The sequence below is a fragment of the Anser cygnoides genome, chromosome 2, assembly GCF_040182565.1.
Source record: "Anser cygnoides isolate HZ-2024a breed goose chromosome 2, Taihu_goose_T2T_genome, whole genome shotgun sequence".
Classification (NCBI taxonomy): Eukaryota; Metazoa; Chordata; class Aves; order Anseriformes; family Anatidae; genus Anser; species Anser cygnoides.
The window spans coordinates 44,315,731-44,342,091 of record NC_089874.1 but is presented as its reverse complement, the minus strand read 5'-3'; the positions used below and the strand labels follow the sequence as shown (position 1 = coordinate 44,342,091).

The window sequence follows — 26,361 nt, the reverse complement described above, 5'->3', positions numbered from 1 at the left end:
AGGTGTAAACTTCTAAGCATTAAATCACTTTGAAAGTTCCTCTAGGCTTAAAAGTCACTTTGGTGCTTTTGAGAATTTGACTCGTGACAGGAAGCCTCTGTTCCTGGACCCTGCTAGTGGCAGCCCAGGGAAGGAGCCTCGCCTGGCTCGGGAGGGTGCTCGTCCACCACCCGCAGGGATGTTCCCTCACACGGACACATTTCTCTTGTCCCAGGCATGCTGAGGCTCCTGGGCACAGGCTTGGCCTCAGCAGGAAAAGGTTGATGATGAGAGGATGAAGCAGCTCTGGAGGTCGCCTTGAACCATGGGACTCGGACTTTACCTCATAGAGTTATCTTCTCTGGAACGGCTGGCATCTAAATTACCCTTTGTAGCAGCTAGTAGGTTTGTCAGCAGTGGCTTAGTGCCATCATTTGCCAACGGGAGTTTCTACTTGATCTCATCAGTACCCTTACTCACAGGTCTGCTCAGCCACAAACACAAACAGAAGACTAATTAACTTCTCCAAAGTGCTCTCGTAGCCCTCCGTTCCTGCCATCTCTCTCTAGACCTGCTGATGGTCTTTTGATAGATTTTACTGTACTCAGGAGAATCCCAGCTCTGCAGATGCTGCATAACAGCAAGGCTGCCCCGAGACTCACTCCTGCTTTATAACTGCGGTAGTTTTTGACTTCTTTTTGCTGTGGTCCTCCCCCTCCATACAGGTTTTTCCCCTCAGTAATCTCAGAACCCTTTTTGACAAGATACAAGTTGACATGCTTGGTTGATGTCAGGAAAACTGCCAGTTAGTGTATGGGCAGGAACCAGCCTTCTGGGAGATGCAATACATTATTCATCATCTTCCGAAGATCATCTAAAGGTCAGGCTATTTTGGCCTCAAGGTGGATAAGATACGCATTCAGCCTCACGGGCTGGCCACGGTTCCTATACCTGAGAGCCAGGGGTATTACACAATGTGCTTTTATCAGAAACCTGTAAAGCAGAGATGGCTTCAGAACCTTGCAGATCACTGGTTCTGGGATCAGATAATTATTTACCTTATCTTGAGACAGCCCCAGTCTATCATGTCAGGAGAGAATCAGCACTTCAGGCTTTGCTAAAAGGTAGGGCTTTTCTCTTTAGCCACTGAGGAACCACCTCTTGTACTGGGGTTTCTGCTGCAGTTTGGATCCACACAGTGATAGAAGTCCAACAAAACTTCATCATAAACGACAAATATGTGAATTCAGTTCAGAGCAGCTCCATGCCACGGCCACCATGGCAAGATGCCCAAGGGCAGTAAGGACAGGGCAGAAACTGCCAGGACTCTCAGCTACTGCTGCGGGGCTTGGAAGTTTTAATTTTTCTGAGTTGCACAGGTTCCCAGGGGCACGGGGAGTTTTATTTTGACAGTCACGTAGTCAGCCATCCCCCAGCCAGGCCTTTGACCAATATTCAAAGTATCTTTGGGAGGTGCTTAACATTGCAGGAAGTTTAAAACTTAAAACATTTCCATCTTAAAAACAAAAAGTAGCTCCCCAGTTAGGTGGAAGCTCTCAGGGTGCTGTGTCAAGCAGTGTTGAGACAAAATACAAAAAGAATTTAAGTTTGTCATATCTGGGGTTTAAAATAGACAATGAAAGAAAGGTTGGTTCCCGTATTGCTATAGCTGAGTAAAAATAGTCTTTGCATCCAGGAAATACAAAGCATTCCCTGGTACCTCCAGAAATACCGCGGTGCTCTCCGTCTGCTCTGATGCTGCCTTTGTTTTGAGGGGTGAAGGTGGTCACATCCCAGGGGCTTAAACTAGACCAGCTTCTCATGTCCAAATTTGTGTCTCTCACTCTGTAATATATGTGGTGATTTTCTCAAGTGTTTGTTTGACAAATAGACTGCGGCACGGTGGATTGGTCATAGAGAGTTCCCTGCAAAGTTCTGCCATTTTAACTGCAGTCATTCGCTGTCACCATAGCTTGGAGTTAAACTGGGGAGCACTCTGCTATGTCCCAGCATCTGAAGCACACAGCAAGAGGGGGCTGGGTGCTGGGGTGAGACCCAAGCAATGAATCCCCTGGTGCCATACCAGCTTGCAGTAGGAATGCCCTCAGCCCATATATGAGACGTTTTTATTCCTCAGTAGCAGCTTTAACTACCATCTAAGAGAAAGGCAGAGTTCACCTTTCAGGCAAGAACTCCAGTGAGTTACTTTGTATTTAAATTACATCTAATTTTTTGGCTTTCATATGGAGCGAGGACCAACCCCACCAAGCTGTGATGTGTCCAGGCACATGGCTTCCTACCTAGATGCCATCTGACAATGGATTTGGAAAAAAACTAATTCAATACTTTCTTTTCCTTGCCTTTACTGGCAAGGTCTGAGCTCAGTGCCACAGACAGGGGAGAGGAGCACTCCCCACACTGGAGAATGGTCAAGCTAAGCACCAAAGAAGCAAGCTGGATGCACATATGTCCATGGGACATATGGCATGCACCTGAAATGCTGGGGAAGTTGGTCAATGTTGCTGCGAGACCACTCTCTTATATCTGGAAGGTCATGGCAACCAGGAAAGGTCCCTGATGACCAGAGAAAGATGCCTGCCTTCAAACGAAAGGCAGAAAGGAGAATGTGGGGAAGGAACAGCCGATAAGCCTCATCCCTGTGCCAAGGAAGATTATGAAGCAAGCTCTGAGGGACTCTTTCCATGTCGTGGAGGACAGGAGAGTGACTAGGAACTGCCAGCTTGGGTTCTTCAAAAGGAAAGTGTGAGGGAGCAGCCTGCCTGCCCTCATGATGGAAAATGTGACCCATCTGTGTGGTAGAGGAGGCAGTGAAGGTAGATTTCTTCAGCTTTAGCAAGGCTTTCACCATGGTCTCCCATAGCTTCCTTGTAGCCAAACCAAGGTAGTATGGGCTGCCTGGATAGACTACAAGGTGAACAAAAAACTGGGCTCCAGAGGGAGTTGTCAGTGGTTCAGAGTCCATCAGGCAGCCAGGTATGAGCCATGGGCCAGAACCACTTTATACCACCATCACCAAAAACCTGCACAATGATGAAAGCTAACTCCATACTTGGTGGATTGGCAAGCATGTCAAGGGAAGTGATCCTTTCCCTGTTTTCAGCATTAGTGAAACTGCAAGTGGGTACCATGTCCAGTTTGGGGCTCCCAGTACAAAAAAAAAAGATACAGGCTCAGGGGAGCAAGGGGTCTCTGAGGTGGTTAGAGGACTGGGGCATGATGTGTGAAGGAAAGGCAAGGGAGCTGGGTCTGCATCGCCTGAAAAGACTGGAAGGACGAGAGGCAGCGGTCACGAGCTGCAGGGAAGGAAATCACGCCTGGACATAAGGAAAAATTCTGTGTTGGTGGAGGGGAGGCAGCAGGGGGCAGAGAGGTTGGGGACTTCTGTAACGGAGATTTTCAACCCCCCCCCCGCCCCCATAGCTTTTTCTCTGCCTGCTACCAAAGTAACACCACTCTTCCAGGGACTACAAGAAGCAAACATTTTTACCCAGCTTATTCTTAAACGCGTAGCCAGAGCAGAGCAACAAAAAGTGCCATTTACCGAGTGACGAGCTGAACACCTCTGGGGAATGGAGAAGCTGTGACTGGCCCAAGGGTGGCACGAGGGCAGGAAGGTGAGTGCCTAGGGCTGAGACAACACTCGGTCTCATCACCTTGGAATGGGACTTTACGAAACGATGGAGAAAGCTGCTACTGGCCACAGCATAGCTGGAATTTGGCCTGGAGTGAAGTCAACAAGAAAGAAGAAATAAAACCCCCAACATCAAAGCTTTCCTCTCAGGGTCAATTTACACCTTGGAGTTGTCTGCCGCCAATGTATGTCAATCTAACAGCTCACTGCTGAGCAGGGAGGGGCTGCGTGGCTCAGGGACCCCAGCCCAGGACCTCAGCCCTCCACCTCCTGTCACCTCCTGCGAATCCCCAGGCAGCTGGTTTTCCTCCATCCACCTGGCATCGAGGAAACAGGATCTGCAACTACGTATTGACGCCTGGCATAGCGACTGGCCAGGGGAGATTACTGACAAACCATTTACTTTTACCTGCAGGTCAAACTGTCTTTCTGCTTCCTGCACCGCCACCTTGAAGGCTGCCTTCCTACCACCACAGAAGAGCTGCTGCAAATCAATCATTCGAAAAAGTTTCCTGGCGCAGCCTCCAAATCACTTATCTTTGATTATTTCTAGTTCCACCGTGCAGTCCATCGTGTCTTGAGGGCACGGGACAGAAGCCAGGAGCCCTCCAGTGCAACCGCTCGCTTAATTCCTTGGGTGTCTTCCCTGCTGATACATAGCAGAGATTGGCAACTAATCTATATATAGTACAGCGCCGCGGCCGAGACACAATGGCTGCATTCAGCGTGCATACATGGTGATGTCAGCAATGGATGTTTAATTGCATCATGGGAAGTGAGGGGAGAAAAGAATTGGGAGAAAAAAAAAGGAAAAAAAAAAAAAAAGAAAGGGGGCCCCTCGCCCCTCCACTTTACATAATTTCCTTCGCCGCCAGATGGGAAGGCATGGGAATGCCGTCCCCGCATCTCAGGAGCTCCATCCCCTAAGCCTGGCACGGCCACATCTGTTTCCCTGATTTCCTACGCTTCTGATCTTCTTCACCTGCCCTGCACCCCACCGCCTTGGGAGAGCTTCCTGAGATGCTGCCTCCGCCGTTTGATTTGGCTTCCTGAGGCTCGCTCCCTCCTTCCTTATTTTTACCTCTCCGCCTCGCGGTAGCATCCAGAGGCTGGTAGCTCTGAAATGCTGAGGAAGGGTAGGGTCCGCACCGCAGAGACCACACAAGCCCCTTGGCTGCTTTTATTTAAACAAATGAGCATCTGTACGGCGAGGCAGTGGCTCACAAAAGGGGCTGTCAGCCTCAACACAACTCCAGCGCTCCGTGGCGAGCAAACAGAAGACACACAAGCTTCTCTTCCCAGCAGCCATCCATCATCCTAACGTACGTGGGTTTTATTTGGAAGGAGAGACAACACCCTGCTTCAGCAGAGCAAAAAAAGGAAAAAGATACTCAGAGCTGTGGAGTTCCCCTGTGTGAGACCTTCAGCATCAGCCAAGTCCTGGCGTCCTGGCTCAACGGCTCTAAAATTTCCCCGAGTCGCCACCTTCCCTTTAAAGTTCCCGCTCTTGCAAACAGTTTCTGTGGCATCCTCTGCTTGAAGAAAGCTTCCCTTTGTCTTATCCCCCGGCCTATTTATAGCTCCCGTGATGGAGGTATACTGGGAAGGATTTACACCAACATGCCCCTCTGTGTGCGGACACGAGGCGCACTGCAAAGGGACACCAGAGAGCCTCCAAGAAACCAGAGGCTCCTCAGGGCACGTTTTTGGGAAGGAGGGTGTAGCAAAAAAGGGACTAATTTGGGTGTTTCACCATCAGCATGCAAGAAAGGCATTTATGAAGGACCGTATGAGTGCTGTCAGGGTCCCACGTAGGAGAGGAACCACCCCAAGAGCTTCCCATGGCCAGGGAGAGCTGTCTGAGCAAGAGCTTCTCCCTCCTTGGCAGCCTCACAGGGCTGTGAGGAGGGGAGCTGCCTCCCCTGAGGCGTCGGAGCCTTCCCAGTGGAATTGGGGTCTGAGACTCGAACCTCTCACACGTCCCACGGGTGCACAAGAGCCTCATCGTGTAACCTGAGTCTGGAGGAACCGCATGATGCAAGGTAGCAAAAGCTTCCTCTGAGCCCATCTTACGGCTTTCCCTACAGGAAATGCAATTATAGCCAATTACAATACTCGAGTGAAGCAGAAACTTCGATTATCACTCTGCGGGGCTGCCGGCTTGTTCGTTCCCTCTGGTAAAGGAGCATGTTACCATTGCTGTACTGTCACTGACCAGTTGGTTTCAACACATAAAACCCTAAACATTTGAGGTCTGGGTTAGCTCTAAGACTATTTTTCTGCTAAGGACACTGCAAAAACGCCTCCGTTTTTCTCTCTCAGCATCCAATTCACACCTCTGCAACAGACCCGCCTTGGTCAGAGTTCCTCCTGTGGTAGAGTGGGGTCAGGATCGGTGCCACGGGTGTTTACACAGGTCGTGGTCCACCCATGCTCCAGGAATTGTGGTCCCTGGGGAATGATGAGGAGGTGTAAGGGGATTTGCAGCACTCTATCTCAGTTATCCTGGAGATGTAGGGGATGTCTCTTTGCAGACAGCTGGAGAGACCGAAGATGGGAGCATCCCCCTGAGCAGGCTGCACAAGGGCCGCATCCTGCCCTGCACAGGGCTGGCTGTGGCAGTGCTGCGGGGTGTTTGGGGCCAAATCGGGGGCTGGTAGCAAAGAATCGAGGTGCCCAAGCATCCCAGCTCCTGCCGGCAGGTCTGGAGGGAGCAGCTGCTTGCACCCTGAGTTTACACAGCTGCGTGGAAGTGTTAGCAGCTGGCAAGCCATTCTCCCCCGAGCAGCAGTGTGTACCACCCCATGCAGCTGAAAGTGTTCCCCCAGCCCGGTAGAAGGGTCCTTGGGACATGCAGGAGAGTGAAGGTGGGGCTGAGTTGGGAGTTACAGCCGAGTTAAGCACGCAGAGAGGATAAACTCTGAGGGAGGTATCGGGGCAGCGGCGCTGTCATGAAACAGGAGACTAATAACGAAACGTTTGCAATTATTAGCCCGTAATGTTGGCACCTGCTTTCTACCCCCAGCTGCGCGGAGCTTGTGTTCCTTGACCTGCAGAGCGTGTTTACAAGACGTGTCTATTCTGCCAAGATTTTCCTGAAGGGAAAGGGGACCCAATGGGACTTTTCTTTGAAGGTGAGTTGAGAAGCCGTTTTAATACCACTTCAGCATCAGTTTCTGTGCATGTTTTATATAGTCCAACATCCAGTCACTTTCTTGTGCACCCAAACCTGGATTTAGACCATTCTTAATGGCAAGCATCACCTTTGAAAACCATGACAGGATTAGGGCAGGGCTAGGGTGAGAACAGACATTTTCATCTTCTGGCCTTGAGCCCATCCTGGAGGGCAATAGTTGTGCTGTCAGCATGAGATTAAAACCAATGCAGGTACTCAGTGGAGCAAGGGATCTGATTGAACAGATGGTGAATACAGAGAGATTTGAGAGGTCTGGAAGAGGAAACTAGTTTTTGAGACGCAGTTATTCGGAGAAAAAGGTGCTAAAAGTCCTTGGTATGTAAATCCCTTTGAGTGGTTAGAAATATATGATTTTCAGCGAGAATTTCTGAAAGGAAGAAGAAAGGAATCAGAATGCATGGGGAAAAAAAATGTTTTCAGGTTCCTACCGAGTAGCAGGAGAGCTAAGCATAAAAGGTGAGACTATCAACGCAAGTGGAAAAAACTTCTTTTATCAAATGCAAAAATGACACCTTTTCATCGGCTCTGTGCTCTCAGGCATGACAGTAGGGCCTTACTGCTCTCGGGAATGGAGAGAAGAACATCGATCCCCTAACCTGGTTGTGTCTGGGGTTAAAAGCATTGTCAGCTGCTCGAGCACAATATCCCTGCTTCCCAACAGCCCTTGAAGGGTGCAGAGACGCAAAGTTGCATGCACACCAACAAGATCTAGAAATGTCACTGGCACATGTGAACAGGGGAGGCTCTCTGTTCCCCTCTGGATCCTACCGCATCCCAACAAGCACATCCTTAAACTCAAGGTGACCCTGCTGTAGGGGAGATGGATGGGTGGAGGAGGGGGCATCAAGAGCTTGAATTAAATTGCTGCGCAAGCCAGTTCCCAGTGATTTATACCGTGGGGACAACACTTTACCGCTTCTTTACTCCCCAGCCCTCCACCCTGCTCAAGACCCAGCATACCATACAGGAAGCTCAGCAACACATGCAGAAAGTTGAACTTACTACTGTACTTACTAATGGATCCAATGACAGATATATGGTTGAGCGAGAGTCAGTGTGCAAGAGCAGGCATGGCAAATTTGGAATCTGAGGCAAATTTAGAAGTTTGTGCTTGCAAGAGGAAAAATGAGGAAAGGGGGGGAAAAAAAAGCACAAATCAGTGCTAAAGTGGCTGGATATAAGTGGCACAGTTGTCCATGGAATACCGTCATGGTGAAAGCCAAAAAAAAAGGATGGGTATTCCTCTGAGTGTAATGAAAAAGCTGCTAACAGTGAGCTAAGGAACAACAGCAAACCCTTCCCCTTTCACTTATTTGGGACTATTTGACAAATGTGAAATCCTCGAAGACGAAGGCAGCATCAAAGCCTTGCCGAAGCCTTTACTGGCATAGATCTGCTGAAAGTGACCCCCTCACACCTGGATTGAGCGCAGGAGGCAAAGATCCATGGAGGATGCAGCACTGTGTCTCTTACCTCTTCGTCACTGTTAACAAATGAAGAAGGAAGGGGATTCTCAGGTGCACCAGGACAGGGAGAGTTTTAGGCTTTTATAATCCCTAGAAAATCTTACACAACACTTAAAGTGATGAACTACTGGCTTGGCTTTTTATGTCTGTGTAGTCCTTTGGTATAGCAATATCAGGGATAGAAATGTTTTCCAGGTCCTTAGGTGCAAAAAAAGCCACAATGACAGAGAAGCTTGGTTCTATACGTTTATTATTATTATGTGTACGTGTTCAGGGACTTTCACCAGCTACTCATCCTCTTCTGTTCACATGCCATAATGAGCTTTGAGCTTGCGTGCTGCCGTAGTGCTCAACACAGCAGGGCAAAAACCGCCCGGCTGCTGGACCGTTTCACGCAGGTGGTATAGGGGAGAGCTCCTTATGTGAATGTTTGCCTCTAAAATTACAGTAAAATATCCCCAAACCCACAATTACTGTACCTGGTTCTATTTAACAAAGCTTTTAACCTTCAGACCCCTGGCTTTTCCAGCTGTATTGCTTTTGGCAGGAACACTGTTCTGTTTGTCCTGTCGTGCTGCTGGCAGAAAGCAGATGCTTTCCTTCAAGTAGACAAAGTTTCCAAGCACGGACAGTGTGGAAAGCACATCCCGACATTTGAAGCAGATGCTAGGGAATGATTCAGGTGCAGTCTTCCATCCTAAAGTCTTATTTTCTTCTGAAATAAAAGGGGAAAAGGAAAAAAAAAAAAAGTATTTTTAATGCATAGGTCAGCTGCAGTGGCTGGGCACTTAGTCAAAGGCAGAAAAATGTTGCCAAATAGAGATTTTCCAATTAGGCAGAAGTTGGCCAAAATCCTTAGAGCTATTTTGAGGCTAGGTAGGTGTCTCTGAAGATCTGGCCAGCAGTCCCCAGATTTTCACATTGTCAGAACGTTTTAACATTTCATATCTTAACACAGCTCCGATGCGATCACAGCAGAATTGTGATTTCAATGCAGTCTAAGTGATGGACTTGCCCCGAGAACAAGCTACGCCGTTTCAAATTCAGATGGCAACAGTGTATGAATGGGGGACAAAAGAAAGATGGGAGAAACGGGCGTGAAAAATACAGGAGAGAAGGGAAGAAATGCGAGAAACCTCAGCAGAGTGACACAAAGGAGAATGAGCAGAATGCCAAGAAATGCCTCAGACACTCACGTAAGCAGTAAGATTTCATTTATTTGGCACGGAGGGACAATAGCCCTGCTAACCAGGATAGCTATTGTTCTTTTGTTTTTAGGAAACAAAAAGGGTAGATGCGAAGCATGAGATTCCCAGGGAAAAATCATAAAAATAAGTTCTCATCCTGCTGTCTACCGAGGAACCAGAGGACCCTCGTACTTCACCTATGGCCCTCGCGCTGTTACTCACCCCCGTGTTTGTCGGCTTAGAAAACAAATGAAATATATTGAGGCCTTGCTCTGTCTGAGGAGAGCCAAGGGTTTTTTTATAGTAGAAGAAGTTAATAGGATTGAAAAGCATCGAGTCAATGCACTAAGCAGAAAAATGCTCAGCGCTGTCTGCAGTGACGCTGAGCACACAAGTGCTCCAGCAGCTGATGTTTCAGAAGCGAGTATGAGGTGGTGTATTCCTTTATTTCAGTGCTTTTCATAACGAAAATAGAAAGGCATCCATACTCAAAAGAAGCCTCAAAACACTGCATTCCTTCGGGGGTGGTGGAAGGAGGAGAAAAGAGGGACTTAGATCTAGAAAGACAGAGGTGCCCAAACACGAGGATGACAGTCGGGGAATAAGGACCCACTGTCTGGGGACAGGGATTTGCTTATAGATTTTTACAAGCTCGGGGAGGGTTTAAGCGGTACACGAGGTGCTGGAGCTTTGGCGCAAGCACAGTGGATCCTGTCAGCGAAAAGGACCTTCCACACGCAGGTAGCCTCGTGAACCCGCAGGAGCCATTTGAAGCATGGAGGCACAGAATTTCCCCCTTCAGCCGGCTAGCTGAAAAGCAAACAGCTGTCACCGAGGAAGGCAGGGGTGTCAGATATGCCTGGAGACACGCATCTGGGGATTTCTGCCCAATTAAAATATTTCTGAATGCAAAAGGCGAGGATTTCAACCGAGGGGGCTAGCGGAAGGCACTATCTGGGAAACCCAAACAGACTGGCTGGGCATTTGTTGTTCGGGGACTTACTGCTCTTCGCAACTAACTGGCTTCATCTGGAAAAGGACAAGCTCCACAGCATCATAATCCTCTGCGTCAACCACAGTACAAATAAACAGAGTCGAGTCAAGGCTCAATGATTTTTTAACCTCTGCTAGTCAAAGCCGTGGTGGGTTTCACCTGCACGCTCCACTGTGAACATATGGATACGGGATACAAAGAACAGAGCCCCCGAGCCGAATCCTTTACTGATAAATAACGCAAGTTCCCAGCTGCATACACTACTGAGGGGCATGATAAATATTCATGCTTGTTTATAACCTAATGCATGGGAGTTGCCCCGTGGACTTCTTCAGCGATTCCCAGTGCACGGTCTGGCATAAGGACACTGTGCTCTTGAGTTTCTCGGGTCTCTGAAGAGCTTTTGGAGATGCTCGCAGGCATGGCTCAATGCTGTGTTTAGGACCTGTCAGTAAAAGACAAAAGGCGTTTTTATTTCTAAGTAGACAGTTTCAGTCAGTGCCTCGTTTTCTGTATGTCTAAGGCCTAAAGAGAGGAGGAACGGCATTCCGTGTAGTTTGATAGACTGTTTTCCTTTTCGCTCTTTTTTTCCTTATTTATTATCACTGCTCGGCGCGCATTTGCTTTGAGTTCATTTTCCTTTTTCTCGTTTGTTTTACCACCTCTTCCATCCGCAATCCTGTGCGTACCCTTCCCACCCTCAGCTCTTCGCTCTCCAACCCTCGGCCGGTTTCACGTGCCCGAGCTTCCCCTGGCGAGGGGCGCGACGCCCCGGCAGCCAGCCGGGATGGGCGCAACTCCCCCTCGCCCCGCTGCTGTCACGGCCGGGATTTCGCGGCGGTGCAAGGGGGGTGGACGCTGATTTTTTGCTAGCTTCGTCGGGTCGGCGTCGGGAGGGGAAACGCCGCTCCCCGGCCAGCAGCAGAGCCGGGGCTGGCCGCAGCAGCGCAGAACGGGCTGGGCGCAAGGATGGACCGAGCGATGTGGCAGGTTTGAAGCCACTTTAACGCCCCGATGCCTTCGCAAAGCCCCAGACGAAAAGAAATACGTAAAATAAAAGGAAAGAGGGGAAAAAAGGGCTGGGGGGCGACCGCGGCTGGGGGTTCCCGGCTCCGAAAGGAGCGATGGCAAAGGGCGGGGGGTCCGGCAGGGCGGATGGGGGCAGGTCGGGCGGCGGCAGCAGCAGCAGCAGCAGCAGGAGGAGGAGGAGGAGGAGGAGGAGGAGGAGGAGGAGGGCGAATGTTTCCTGCCCGCCGCCGCCGCCCCCCGGCCGCCCCCCGGAGCCGGGCGGAAGTCAGCCCGCGCCGTCGGAGCTTAAAAGGCTCCCGCACGCCGCGCCGCCCCAGTGCCGGCGGCCGCAGCGGGGCCAGAGGCAGCGCCGCCAGCCCTGCCGAGGCCGGGCCATGCGCTGCCCCCCGCCCTGAGCCGCCCCCCCCCCTCTCCCCGGACCCTTCCCCACCTCCCAGCCGCCCGCCGGGGCCGGGCTCAGCCCCGCCGCACCCCCGCCGGGCCGGGGAAGGCGCCCGGCGCGATGGCTCTCCCCGGCTGCCGGGACGGTGCCGCCGCATCAGTGAGTAATTGCTGCTAATTCGCCCCCCGGGGCCGCCGGGCTCCGGCCCGGCGTTTTGCGGGGGGAGGTGGGCTTGGGGGGGGGGGGGGGTTGGCTGTTTTTTTTTTTTTTCTCCCCCTCCTCCTCTTCCCTCCCTTTGCCCGGGTTTTATATTATTTTTGTTTTCTCAATAAAACCCCACGCGAAGAGGCGAGATGACAAAGGAAACGTGATCCCAGGCGCTGCAGGGGCTCCGAGCGAGCGAGAACCGAGGAGGAGGAGGAGGGGGCGAGCGGAGCGCTCTCGGATAGCATTGCACAGCGGCTCCAATTTGTGCGAGCGAATATAATCCACCCCCCATGAATAATTCAGGGCGGCCGGCGGGGACCTGCCGCTGCTCCTCTGCCCGGCCGCGGCGTGTGCGAGCCGAGCCCAGCCCGCGGTGCTGAGCGGGGGCCGGGCACCGCGTGGGGGCTCGCCGCTGCCCTCCGCGGGGGAGCCCCGCTGGGAAGGAAGGAGGGAAGGAGGCAGGCAGGGTCCAGCGGGAGCCGGGGCTCCGAGCAGCCGCCGGATCCTGTTCCCTCGCCGTCCCCGGAGCCTTTTTTTTTCTTCCTCCCTGCCCCATCCATCTCCTCCTCCTCTGGGTCCCGCCGGTGGGGTGGGCACCGAGGCCGCCCTCCATCCCCACCCCCAGTCATGCGGTGGCGGAGCAGGCGTCGGCGGGGGAGGACTGGAGCCGGAGAAGTCTGCCCGGCCGCTCTGTTTCAGTGCCTCTCTCTCTCCTAGAGCTGCTCTGGATTGCAAAAGTGGAGGGGGGAACTGAAACGAAATTTCCCCTTCCCCCCCGCCAAGCACAGGTTTAAAGGAAAAGAGGACAAAACCCAACGCCCCAAGAAGAAAGAGCGAAACTCGCGGTAAGCCCCGCTGCCCCCAGCCCGGAGGGAGCCGCAGCGGACAGAGCAGAGCAAAGCAGAGCTGAGCCCGGGCCCCGGCGGCCGCGGGGGGACCTGGCGCCCGGCGCCCATGCACTTTCCGTTGAGGGAGAAGACGGGTAACCAAAGCGCCTTGTCAAACTGCTGACCCGAGGGGGAAATGAGAAGACTGCGTGAGGTATTGACTGCTCTGGGGATCGATACAATTTGTCTAATGCAGCGGGGGATCGGGGGTTAAGTACATGGAAGGGAAGAGAGGATCCATTTGCTGAGGGAGAGCGGGACGGCTACACCTTGATACCAAAAATACCCCCCCGGCGGCGAGGTACGAGGCGAGGATCCAGCAGCTCCCTGCGGACCGCCAGATCGATGACACCCTATTTGCAAACCCGGCCAATCGATCCCACTTGGCAAAACGACTGATCGATGCCAGCTTGCTCGTAAGCCGTTTGCAAAACTACCTTCGGCACGCCCCCCGCCTCACTTTTCCTTTTATTATTATTATTTTTTTTTTTGCGTGTGTGTGAGGGGAGATAGGCTTTTCTCCCCCTTAATTCCATCCGGATCAGGCCCCTCGCAAATGGCTTCGTTCCCGGAGTCCGACTTCCAGATCTGCCCGCTGTGCAAGGAGATGTGCGGCTCGCCGGCTCCCCTCTCCTCCAACTCCTCCACGTCGTCGTCCTCCTCGCAGACCTCCAGCTCCTCCGGGGGGGGCGGCGGCGGCGGCGGCTCGTCCTGCGGGGGCCCTCCGCGGCGGCTGCACGTCCTGCCCTGCCTGCACGCCTTCTGCCGCCAGTGCCTGGAGGCGCAGCGGCACCCCGGCGCGGGGGACGCGCTCAAGCTGCGCTGCCCCATCTGCGACCAGAAGGTGGTGATCTCGGAGCCGTCGGGCATGGACGCGCTGCCCTCCTCCAACTTCCTCCTCAGCAACCTGCTGGACGTCGTGGTGGTGGCGGCGGCCGCCGACGAGCACAAGAACGGGCGCCCCGCCGGCACCGGGCCCGCCGCCGGGGCGGCACCGGGGGTGGGCGGCGGCAACAACCGGCACCACGGCCGCCCCCCGCCGCACCGAGCCGCCGCGCCGGGCTCCTCGCCTGCCGCCGCCTCCTCCTCGTCCTCCTCCTCGTCCTCCGCCGCGCCTTCCTCGACGTCCTCCTCCTCGTCGGGCGGCGGCTCCTCGGCCGCGCTCCTGCTGCGGCGGCCGCACAGCCGGCAGGGCGAGCCGCGCTGCAGCTCCTGCGACGAGGGCAACGCCGCCAGCTCCCGCTGCCTCGACTGCCAGGAGCACCTGTGCGACAACTGCGTGCGGGCGCACCAGCGGGTCCGCCTCACCAAGGACCACTTCATCGAGCGCTTCGCCGCCGGGCCGCCCCCCTCCGCCGCCGCTGCCGCCGGGCCGGCCGCGCCGCTCGCCCTCAGCCCGCCCTACCCCGCCTCGCCCTACAACATCCTCTCCGTCTTCCCCGACCGGGCCAGCTACTGCCAGCACCACGACGACGAGGTGAGGCCGGCCGCAGGGGGCCCCCCCCGGGGCGCTAAGAGCCGTTAATGGACGTTACGGGGCCCGCGGGGTGTGTGGTGGGGGCACCGGGTGGGCGCGCAGGGAGGGAGGAAGGGAGGGGTGGGGAAAATGGCCGCGGAGCCTCCCCGAGCCCCTCGGGGGGCGGTGGGCACGGAGCACATCCTAACCGAGAGGGTGAAGAGGGGACGGTAACCCTTTGAGTCAAAAAAAAAAAATGTATTTTCCTTGTGAAGTTAGTAAAGTCGTTCGTATTTTTTGACTCAAAGTTGTCCGTCGCTGTGCATCCCACCTCCGTCTCCCGCTGGTGGTTAACAGGAGAGTTTTCTTGTGTAAAAATGGGAGCTTGCTTTATGTGGTCGCTCCTTAAAGCGCTTTGCCTGAAAGCTGCCCTCCAAATGATTTTAAGCACTCTAATGCCGCTGCTTCTTCAAAATGTGCTGGAAGTGTGTTAAGTCTCCTTGGGATGTGGTTTGTCGCTGCGATAATTTGCAACTTGGTTTTCTTCTCAAAGTGGAAAATAGTAGTTTGCTGTCCCCCCCTCTGATTTGGGGGGGTGGGGGGGTCAAGATGGGGGGCTTTGCTAGAATTTTCCAGTCGTTTCAGCGCGAGAAGTGGTTTTCCTCCTGGTACAGGATCAGCACAACAAGCTGCTTCAGAGGGGAAGCCTGGCTGAAGACAGGCTAGTATGAGAGGTATAAGAGTTTTCTGTGGGATGCTTGTTTAATAAATGCTCAAAAGCATTTAATGTAGTGAAAAGTGGTGATGTCCTTAAGGGCAAACTGAAAGCAGAGGCACTTCTAACTCCTCTAATGCTCCTGTATCTTGAACTTTCTAGAAAGCTCTGGAAGACCTCTTCTTGTTTGTTAAAGCTCCCAGTGACTGAGGAGGGAAAGTAGGATTTTACTGGAGAAAGGGGAAAAAACTTAAAATAGCACTGGGGGTAGAGGGCATGCTTGAGGGGCAAGGAAACTTTTTAGGTTTTGTTTTCAAAAACCAGCTTACTGGCCACTGGACTGCTTTTACAGCTTTTTGTGGCATCTTTCTGGCAGTGGATTTCCTAAGGAACTATATGTAATAGGGAATGCTGGAATGAAGGGACACAGGGTTCTTAATAAGCTAAAAAAAAGTTGCAGTTTACCTTCATTTTGGACTGCAGCTTTGGGCTAAAAACTTTTCGTTCTTGTGTTTGCAGAACCCAAAACTTCTTGTTGGAGTGTGTGAAGTGACATGCTGGAGCATGAGCTGTGGCTGTATCACAAGTGTGCAGCTCCTAGAGTAGATGTTGAATAGTCCTTACCACCCAACAAAAAAGTGGCAGGGGCAGGAGCTCCAAGTTATTTTGTAGACTTCTTAAGCATAAACACCAAAGGGAAGACATCCTAGGCTGGCTTCAAACTGTACAGCTTAACTAGAAGAGACTTCTAAGGAGGCTTGTTAACTTTTATGTAACTTTATTTTCAAAAGTGTGCTTGGAGAAGAGTACATGTGTCAAGACTGGTCTTGGGTGTCCTTGTGTCCTGTAGACCGAGAAATTGTTTTAAAACAAGTGAATGTTTTCAAGCCTTCAGCCCCTGTTGAGAACCTTTTATTCTGCAAATTAATGATCTATGGCTGTTCTTGATTGGTGAGTTTTGGTGGTTTCTTAATGTGGGTGTGCCTGATTAGTATTTGCCAGTATTATTAACTCAAGGGGAAACATTTGGGAGGGACTATGAGAACAGTTTATACTGTAAATCTTTCTCACTCTTTTTTAAAAAAATCTGGGATGCAAGATGTACAACTTTTGAGAGAGGGTGGCTGCAAAACAGTGAGGGTTATTGCTTGTTTAATTCAAAGAATGCTATTTACAGCCTCATAAAAGGTATGATAAATAGAAAGGCAGCCTTCCAAGAGAGTGCTTAAGTGATGCACTAAACGCACTATTAGACAGCCAAACAAAGTAAAAGCAAACCTAAAATGCGAGGCTGGAATGGTAGCTTGAAGTGTTGGTCTCAGTAGCTATGAACTGTGGTTCTACTTGGTATGCAAGTAGAAAAAGCTGGTGACAGAGCAGGATATTCCCTCAAAGATGTGTGTCCTGCAGGTAAGTTTAGGCACAGGCAATCTAATCTGTAAGCTGCTAGAACAGTAGTTCTCAGATGTAGAGTGCTGCTTCCCTAGGATATATCCTTCTCATCCTATTTGAGATAATTTGCAAAGAGTTTGACTCTGACCCTGTTCCTGCAGCTTCTCTGGGCCAAAGCAGCTGGCTCCCTTATCTTCTTCCTCTCTTAACGTGATATTCCTCTGTCCTTCCAACATCAGTATATCACTTGTCACCTTTTGGTTCTAGTCTTCAGTGTTTTTTCCTCCCCTTCTCCTGGGAAGTTCTGTGTAGTTCCAATCCTCCCTGCTTCCCATATCCCCATTTTGAGACCCCCTCAAGTGAAAGGAGGGAAACAGCACTGTCGATGGCTGCTTGCTGGGTGTGTTCCAAGTCTCAGAACAAGGCTACCAATACACATTTACTAGACAAAATCAACATAGTTGCTTATCCTTTCAGTGCAGAAAGATGAAGATTTCAGCTCTTACTTGTCAGTAAATTCTAAGTGACTGCAGGCACTCACAGAACATGAGTTAACAGCTCAACTTCACTCACAACAATAGTAACAGTAACAACTTATTGTTAGGAGGCAAATATTTTGTTTTCCTTAAGTAAAACAAAACTCCAGGCACTGCTTTCAAGGTGGATAGTGCCTGTAAATACTAGAGATGCATGAAAGGAAAGTGAACTGTGTTCCTGGGGAAAAAGTAAAGGCCAGTCTTTCTGTGTTTGTTAACAGAGCTTCTGTTGATACCTGGTCCAGTTGGGCTAGTTAACACTTGGAACCTCATTGCCTGGTATAAAATGCTTTTGGGACAGCAAGGGGAATACTTAATTTCGGTCAGATATTTCAAGGCATTCTACAAAGGTGGCAATACTTCTGTTGCAGCCCTGAAGCTTTCTTCTGTGTGATCATGTTTGTGTGGATAAAACTGTTGCAGTAGTAACTGGATGATGTGATAAAAGCCAGTAGAATAGGACTTTACCTTGAAAAAGGTTCTACCTCAATCTAATCCATAATTAAATCAAATAAGCTGATTGGTTTTCAGTGTACCTGATTGTCTCATATCTTGGCATGAAAGATCACATCTATTTTTCTTTTTGTAGAATTATCAATGAGACTGCAAACCAAACTAGGTGCTTAGAAAATGCTGGAATTGCTATAGGACGTTTGGCTTCTTAAGATGAAAAAGTGGATTCAAATGACTTCACTATTGCAAAGAGTGAAAGACACAGCAAGTATCAAGTCCAATGATGCGGAGTTTCCTTTATGCCAGTCCTCAGCTGTGTTACATGGTTTAGTTAGTATCACTTGGTGCTTGGTCAAAAGACTGCAATAGCAGACTTCTAACACTTTCTAGGGAAAGTGCAGAGTGGCTAAATTCAGTCAACTTAATGGTCTGTGACCCCATGGTTCTCATATTGCTTTACAGGTTCAATCTCTGAAGTGGTTCAGAGACCATAGGGTAAAACCTTGTAGCACCATGGCTTACCCCTGCATCAAGAAAGGATTTCAATTTTTTTCCCCTTTTATTTAGCCATGCTGTTCCTTCTTTTTGCTTGCATCAGTTATGGTTTCGCTGTTCATCAGTTATGGTTTCGGTCAGGTTCTTTAATGATTTGGATTAATTCACAAACTCATTAGCAGTTTCTTATCAGTTCAGTGAGTTGAAATGGATTCATGGGGATATCAGTGCTCTTGGGCAAGACTGGCTGAAATTAGGCAGCTATTTTGAATCCTAGAGTTGCGTATATTCAAAATTTGTCTCTTTAGACAACAAAGAATTACATTTATTGTTCTGCAGGTTGTAAAAGAAAATTTTGAGAATTTGTGTATGCCTAGGGGAAGGAATACAAACAACTGTCATCTCGGCTGAAAGTCTGGTACCTTGGTTAAAATTGCTGATTGAATTCATACCTAAGCTGCTCTTATTAGTGTACTTCTCTGATTCCACAACAAGATCGAGCTGTGTCAGAACATCTCGTGGTTGCTCAAAGAGAATCTCATTTCTTCCTCTTCCCACCAGGCTTGGTTATATGTGCTCAGCAGGTGAGTCTGAGCTAGTTTAGCTGATTAACGTGGTAGAAAACTTGTCTTCCTCCTTCTAGCATTACTTCAAATTTGAATCACAGAAGAATCTGGCTAAAACTGAAACTTTACAAGGGAAAAGGAGGAAGAGTGATCCTGGGAAGGAAGTGTAGGTTAGATATGGTCCCCCTTTGTAGTGGTTTGCCATTGCTGCCAACACTACTGAGCTTTGCTCTGTGGCACTCTTTGTTGTCCACCCTCATGTCTCACCAGAATGGCTGGCATAAAGGGAAATATGCCTGTCCCCCCACTTCTCTCTCAAAGTCTATTTGTATGGAACTGCAGTATGTGATTCAAATGCAGGATCTTCCTGTCCGTTTTTTGCTGATCATTGGGATTTTTTTTACCTCCTAACAAATAATTAAACTCTTAAGAGTACATCCTGGAGGCATCAGTTTTAGTATGTACTTTATAGTAGTGCCTGCTGTACCTTTAGCTTTATAGGACAACTCCTACATGACCTAGAGAAATGTGTATTTCCACTATATAAATTGTGCACAGACTTTATATATTGCTGCACCCTTCATTTATCATATTTGCTGCATCTCTTCAAATATCAAATGCATGTGCAAGTGTCCATCTAAAGATAATAATTTAGATTAAATTCCTGACACTTGTTTTCCTATTCTTTTTTTCCTAGTAAAGAAAGCAGAACATGCCTGAGTTACTTTGTTCATACATGGCCCACGTAATGGGGACATAATATCTTCTGGATGTTGAAGGGCTTTAAAAATTCTAATTTGACACAGCTATTGACATGTACCTATTTTTTTTACTTCCAGACAGTGTTCAGATACATGGTGCTAAGCAGCTCACCTCTTAAATTGCCTTGCTTTCCTTCCAGTTGCACTTTCCCTCAGTAAGCACTCAACTTCTGTCTCTTCCCTGTATGAAAAGGTATTTTCTTCAACTGTTTTCTTTGTAAGAGAATGTAATTCCTATTTCATAGCCAGTAAAGTTAGCAATACCATATGGGACAGAATAAAACCTACCTTCTTCTCCTCTACTTTGGTACAACTGACATTCAAATACCCACAACATTTAGGGAAAATACAGTGAAGCCTTTCCTGGTGATAATCTGATACCATTATGTTCCTGGCCTAATTAAGCATGACTTCAGATGTTTTCCAGTGAGTTAACTGGAATAAATATAAATGCCTTGTCTGTTTGAGGGACTTTCATGAGCTGTTTTTACTTGGAAAACTTCTCAGAAACCAACAGTATCAGTACAGTAGAAGCTTGCATACAGACTACAGCATAGATTTATGAGGTTATAATAACTTACTTTAGAAAGTATGGCTGGATGCGTGCATATAGAATGGCATGAAACTAATCTTCTCTATACTGAGGGGAAAATTCCTTTTGTAATTTCATTTTCACCCTTGGAGACATCATGGTTACAGTATCTTGTAACTTCAAGAGCATCTGAATTTTGTATCAGTTTGGCAAACAAATCTTGTAGCATGCTTAGGAGTATCCTTTCAGCGTGTAAACATGCGTGCCAGACCATGCTTCCTTAGAGGAAAACTACCTAGTTATCTCTTTTAAAGTTAAGAAGGTATCACTCTTCTTTCCATACTGTCTTGACCCTGTTTCTTCCTAGTTCTCCTGCCATGCTCCCTTCCTTCCTGCAAAGCTGTTTGTGTCTTTCCAAAGGATCTTGATGTGTTGAGAGCACAGATCTTAATTTGTATGAATGATGTGCTGAACATAGGACTGTTACCAAAGATAAGATTTCACAGGGTTATTGTCTTTACTTGTAATCCATGTTCAACAGAGTAATTAAAAATATAATCTTGGATCATAAATATGTAGTACATAATTCTTAGAAATGCTTGTACACTGTCACTAAGTTTTAAAGTGTAGAAATACTGGATGGGAATGGAAATACTGCTTGGTAATGCAAGAACTCTTTAAATTTAAAGAATGGACATCCCTGATTCTAAAACATTTAGAGTATGTCCGTGTTGTACATGGAAGGAGCTGCAGCCAAGTGCATGTACAAATCCATTGACCTGCTCTCTAATTTCCATTCCTGTGCTTGCTGAAGGGCTATGGGGAAGGGATGGTATTGTCCTCTTGTGTAATAAGTTGTTTGTGCATCCAAATCAACTTCGCAAGTCACAGAAATAGAAGAAAGATTACTAAAGAATCAGTGATGCTGTCTGACTTCTAACTGGAGTTCAAAAGCTTCTTTACAGTGCAATATGATATTGGACAATTTTAGTTTTGTTCTTCCTTCTTCCTTTTCTCAATTTAAAGACAAATTGTATGTAGTGCGTACAGTAGTCCTTTTGCTGAGTCTAAGTTACTTCTCCCTTTTTTCCTTTACCAACCTTCAAATAATTTATCAACTATGGCATCTATAGCTAATCACTTCATTTGTGAATTAAAAATGCCGAACAGTTTTGAATGCCTTAGTTCTTCAGTGTGAAAAGGAGTGAAAAACTTGGTACCCACAGATGAGGCTTATGAATGTATGTTCTGTGTTGTATTGCTGTGCTACATTTTGGCTATGTGGACAATACTGACACTTCAGAACAATTAATTCATAGTTATATGTTCAGCTGCAGGAAATAAGAGCTCCAGCCCTCTGTTTCACTTGAGTGTATAGCATGCATTTCTAAAATCTCAGATGGTGAGCATGGATAGGATGATATATCCAGTCAGCAGTCTTCAAAGTAGGTGAATTTTTTTGAAGTGACTAAGACTTCAGCTGGAAACTTTAAATGAGAAACTTCTCATTAAATGATTCTGCTTGCTTTGTGCTATGCATTTGCTTTGGTGCAACTCAGAAAACGGCTTGCTTTCCACCTACGTAGGCTTTTCCACCTACCTGAGGCAAGCTCTAAACTTGTGTCACTAGCAATAGGCAAAAATAACATTTCAGGGCTGAATACTTAAAATCTGGGGAAGGGTGAGGTATGCCATCAGTACTGTTGTGAAAATAGTCTCTTCTAACCAAAGAAATGTGGAAAAATGTGGAAAAATCTTTTCTGAAATAAGCAGCAAATGAATAGTCAAAGGCTGCTGCATTCCTGTAGCTACCTCAGTAGTCTTCCTCCTGTCGGTTACCGTGTGGTATGATCCTCACCAAGTTCACGCCATCACCACCAAGGCTGGTCCCGGTGTTGTCCAGGACTGCCAAGTAGCAACTGCCAGCCCTTGCAAGGGTCTTGGTGCTCTGGGAAGAAGAAAGTGTATGCTCTCTGGTGATAGCTCTGGTGAGCTAAAGGTAATAGATAAGCTTGTGTTGCATCACTTTCCCTTTAATGTTGGCCTGTGTGCATAACCAAAATATTTAAAGGTATTTTGTCAAGTTTGCTAAGCCTTATGGTTTTCTGTTGGTCTTAAATGTTCATCCCATACATTTTGTGGGTAGGCAGTGTTGTTATAAACTATAATTCACTGTAAATATTTCCTTTCCCTGGTTAAGGTGTTGTCAACATACCTAACTACTAGAGGATGTTTGGCTGGGTTAAAGGACTGTCGGGGACTTCTGATTCAGAAACTACCATCTTATAATGCCACCAGTTTAATGTTCCAGCTTGTTGCTGTATCTTCCCTTTGTCCTGTGCCATCTTGGGTTCTGTTAGCACACTCGGGTACTTGTTGTCCAGAGTGGCAGGCATATGCTAGAAGACTTTTTTTTTATACAGCTTTTTCTTCAGCTGATCTTGGTGAACAAAAGGCAAACTGTTATTTAGGAGAACACACCCCTTCCCTTCATTTCATGGCTTCTTGTTACTCATGCCATCCATACCGTCACTGAAGTGTACAACATAAAATCCCTAGGCCTGAATGTTCAGTGCAAGCAAAGCTTGAAAGCTGTCTGCTCTGTAGATGCCTTTAAGCTTCGGAACCCAACCCAGTGTCGCACCAAGGAGCGAGAGGATGCTGCCCTCCTAGGTGAGGGCTGGTAGCTGGACTGGGAACTAGCTGGTACCGGTCCCTGTCAGCTGACCAGGTAACTAATCCTGATCTTCCCTAACATTGAGTAATGCCACATCGGGTGATGGGGGGTGCAAGATAAAGATCAGGTAGCTTCCAGCATTTTGCTGTGTCTTTGTCGTTTGGAAGTCAACTATTGAGCTCTAAAATGTCCTAGTAAGCACGTAGGCGCACGGAGCAGAGTGCATCTGTTCCTTTGAGGAAGAACCTCAGAGAACAAAAGGACTCCTCACGCCTCCGAGCCGCCCCTTCCCTTCCCAAGGCCTGCTGGTGAAGGGTTAAGCTCCCCCAGCAGCGCCCCCGCCCCCACCGCTATATATGGTGTGCCCAAAGGCGCTGGGGATTTAATACATTGAAGTCGGAGCGTGAAGGGGGTCTGCAGCCTGCTAGACAAAGTCACTCAGATTTCAGGAATACTTGATCCATACAAGGATGTTACTTGAGAAAGGCACTTCTCTGTAAGAAACGGGTTGCCAAAGGAGCTGCCCGAGTGTGTCAGATGCAGCGTTCCTCTGGCTACGTGGGCAGCTTGGCAGCCGAGCTTTCTGTAACTGGTGACTGATAGGTAGGACCGCCAAAACTCCGGTGAGAACCATCTCTGCAGAGAGGTCATTATTTGTAGGGGTAATAAAAACTGCTTCTGCCACTGACATGTTTGCAAGTAACAGAAATTGTTACACAGAAATTCTCCTGAGTTATATTGAATCAACTGAATAAAAGACCAAAGGAATGGCAAATATAATTTCCAGTTCTTGTAGAAGAAGCTGCAACATGACAAAGGTGTCCCGACACAATGCATTTGGTGTCAACTTCTGCTACAGGGGTTTAAGTGGATGGACAAATATTTTTGGAAGAGAAGGGAGGGACTGTTATTTAAAAAAACAAACTCTAAAGCAGAACTGGAGATCTGGCGGTGGTCTGGAGTAGATGAATTTCTCAAAGAAATAATCAAACTAACAACAGGCAATCTTAAAATTGTAGACAATGAAATAAGAATGAACTACTGGAACAGTGAGATCCCTGTCTTTTCCAGTGCTTCTCTTTTACATAATAAAATGGCAACTGAGGATGGGTGGGGATGGACTGTAATACTTTCTTGCTTCCCTTCCTCCTCCCTTTGGAGTATTGTGGAGGTACCAAGGATTAAGCGTTAGGTCAAGGTTAAAGCAGGGGCTGTTCACAATGTCCAGAAAGGTAACTGCGTGCCCTTCCTTAGAGCTGAGGTGTCTGCTGCTTTTTACATTCTAGACGATGTATATTTTAACTAGCAATACTGTTTTGTGGTAGTTCTAGCATCACCTGTTTTCTCAAGGAGTGTGGGTCTCTTACCAGAGCGGAAATAACTGATAACTGATGTGTATGACCCTTGAGCTCTCTGGTGTGAGGCATGGCTCCTTTACTTGAGGTGTGCTGTATAGCTGTAGGTGGAAGGGCTAGTATAGATGTTAGCAGGCAGCCTAGGCAGGCTGCTGTGAATGGAAACAAGTCTGGAGGGTCTTGAACTGACTCTTTATGCACATCTGGCATGCTGCTGGATGGCCATCTGCTCCAAACCTCAGGCCGCTCTTAAGGTCTACTTTTGCCAGGGAGAAACTGCATACAGATGCCTATGAATTTGATATACTTGCTGGGATAGGTTTTGGACAACTGTCACTTGTCAAAATAAACATAATTTATCTTCATATTGTTGCCTTCCTAGTAAATGTGATATCTCATTTTTGCATCTTGTCAAAGTAGTTCAGTAAGCACCTCTGAATTTGAACTGCTAACTGTAGCAGTTGAGTCGAGCCAGCGTAAGTGATCAGACACGCAGTAGTAAGTTATGTCTTTGTACCAAGGGTAGGAAATCTCTCCTCCATGTGGGCTTGAAGGGAGGGAAGAGCTGCTTGTGGCAGGAATTGCTGCAGTCTTAAGGTGAAACAAGGTGACTAAATCCTTGGGGTTTGCTTGCAAGGTATGTCTAGCTAACTATGTCTGGCACCTGCTCTTCTCCTTACTTAGCTCTTTTTGTCCTTGCTTAGGTTGAAGGTAACCAGTCACCACAAAAACACTTAGCAGCCTGAGAATTACCAGTGCTGGCATCTTACATCTTTGTCACTCAAACAGCTGAACTAGATGGGAGGGAGTCACTTTGGTGTGAAATATTTTTCAAGGAGTGATTGTAGGTTTTAGGTTTTAACTGAGTGGTGCTGTTATAATAATTCCTGTACAATCCAAGATGATAAGCCTTCAAAGGAATGTTAGAGAATCTGCTGGAAACTGTATAGCACTGAATTAACAGTGCACACATTTGTTTTCCCTTGCATGAGCCCTTGGCATCAACTGGATATAGGTAGGGTGGGGATGTCTTTGTGAAGACTTGAGTAGTTGGGTTCTCTGGCCACTGAAGCTTGTAGTGGCATACTATACACTCAGGTTTGGATCAGATCCAAAGGCTGCTCTTCTACCTGATCACTTCCCTGTCTGTTCTCTCATTACTGCTCTGCTGTCTGAGCTAGCAAAGTCTGTAATCATAGAGTACTTCAACTCCAGATACTTACTGGTGTTCCTCATAGCTTGGTCTCCTGGCAATGATGCCAAAAAACCTTGTGACACTGAGCAGAAAGGGGAGAACCTTAGTTTTATAAGTACAGGTGTTGCAAAAGTATGCTTTTTGTCGTTAGAACACAAATTCACCTTGAACCACTCTTTCAGTTAATAGTTTTGCTTTTATATCTCAGTTCATAAATGCTGCACAGTAATTGAATGTCTTGTATTGGCAGAAAGGACCATATTTTAGTTCAAGAAGTCATTATGTTAAATAACTTAATAGCTTCATTTTGTTGGTAAAAACAACGAGGATATCTTCATTCTCTAAATGACAACATTTTGGAAATCTATTCTTAGTACCAGTGTATGTATTCAGCAAAGAATAGGACTGCTGAGGCGTTCAAGCTGATGAAACCATCCGGTGAGTGGACTCCAAGAGGAGTGTGGGAAGAGGAAGCTGTGTATTTTCTGGGGAGGAAAAAGTGAATTGGTGTTTAATATGCAGGCAAAGCAAGAAGGCCAACACAGAACCAGCCAGTTGCCTCACTTGGCACAGGTATCTCCTGTCATCTAAATCTGAACTTCCTGTGCTTCAGCCTCTTTCAGTCTGTATATCCTGTATCTGATCCCTTTACCCATTCATTGGCAAAAAGCAGCAGGGTGAGCTGGCTCAAAACTAGGAGGAAGGAAGCAAACGCCAGGCTGACTGAACTCACTGGACAACAGAGGTAGGAAAACCCTGCAGCTGTAAATGTGGTATGGAAGCAGGACAAACACGTACTGAAATTGCCCCTTGTCTCTTGTCCAAACTTGCTCTTCTTCCCTGGCTCTTCCATGAGTCTAGCCACCCAAATATTGAAATTGAATTAAATAACTAATATATTTTGCATGGATTTTTGTTGAAAGCGGTAACTTGCCTTTTATTATGAAGTGTGATCAAGTATCTCACTGCTGCTTGTGCTGGGCACTGTCTAAACATGGAACACACCACTTCTATTTAGTAACATGCTTTTGTTAATCTGTCTTGATTGTATATTATCAGTATACCTATATAAATATTTTATATAGTATTTATGAGGATTTGGCTAGCATAGTAAGGCAGGCTGATTTTTCTTAAAAGATAAAATTTGATAGTTAATCAATCTAAGAGTAGCATATTGAACCAGAGTCCTGTTAGAACCATTCTTCTGTCTTAAATCTTCAATGCAGATGCTTCAGAAGAAAATATGGGA

The 26,361-nt window shown here is 48.0% G+C and overlaps 1 protein-coding gene across 2 annotated transcripts in view; it reads left to right on the top strand.

Annotated features, from left to right (window-relative positions):
- Positions 1–11,113: 11,113 nt before the first annotated feature.
- Positions 11,114–26,361, top strand: part of TRIM71 (tripartite motif containing 71) — a 62,599-nt gene continuing 47,351 nt past the window's right edge. The window contains exons 1-2 of one of the 2 annotated variants that reach the window (XM_066991955.1): positions 11,114–12,044; positions 12,881–14,456. In XM_066991955.1, coding sequence (XP_066848056.1) covers positions 13,536–14,456 — 921 coding nt within the window. In that variant the 5' untranslated portion in view covers positions 11,114–12,044; positions 12,881–13,535. Of the gene's footprint in view, positions 12,045–12,809; positions 14,457–26,361 lie in introns of both variants that reach the window. The other variant, XM_066991954.1, reaches the window with a different exon arrangement.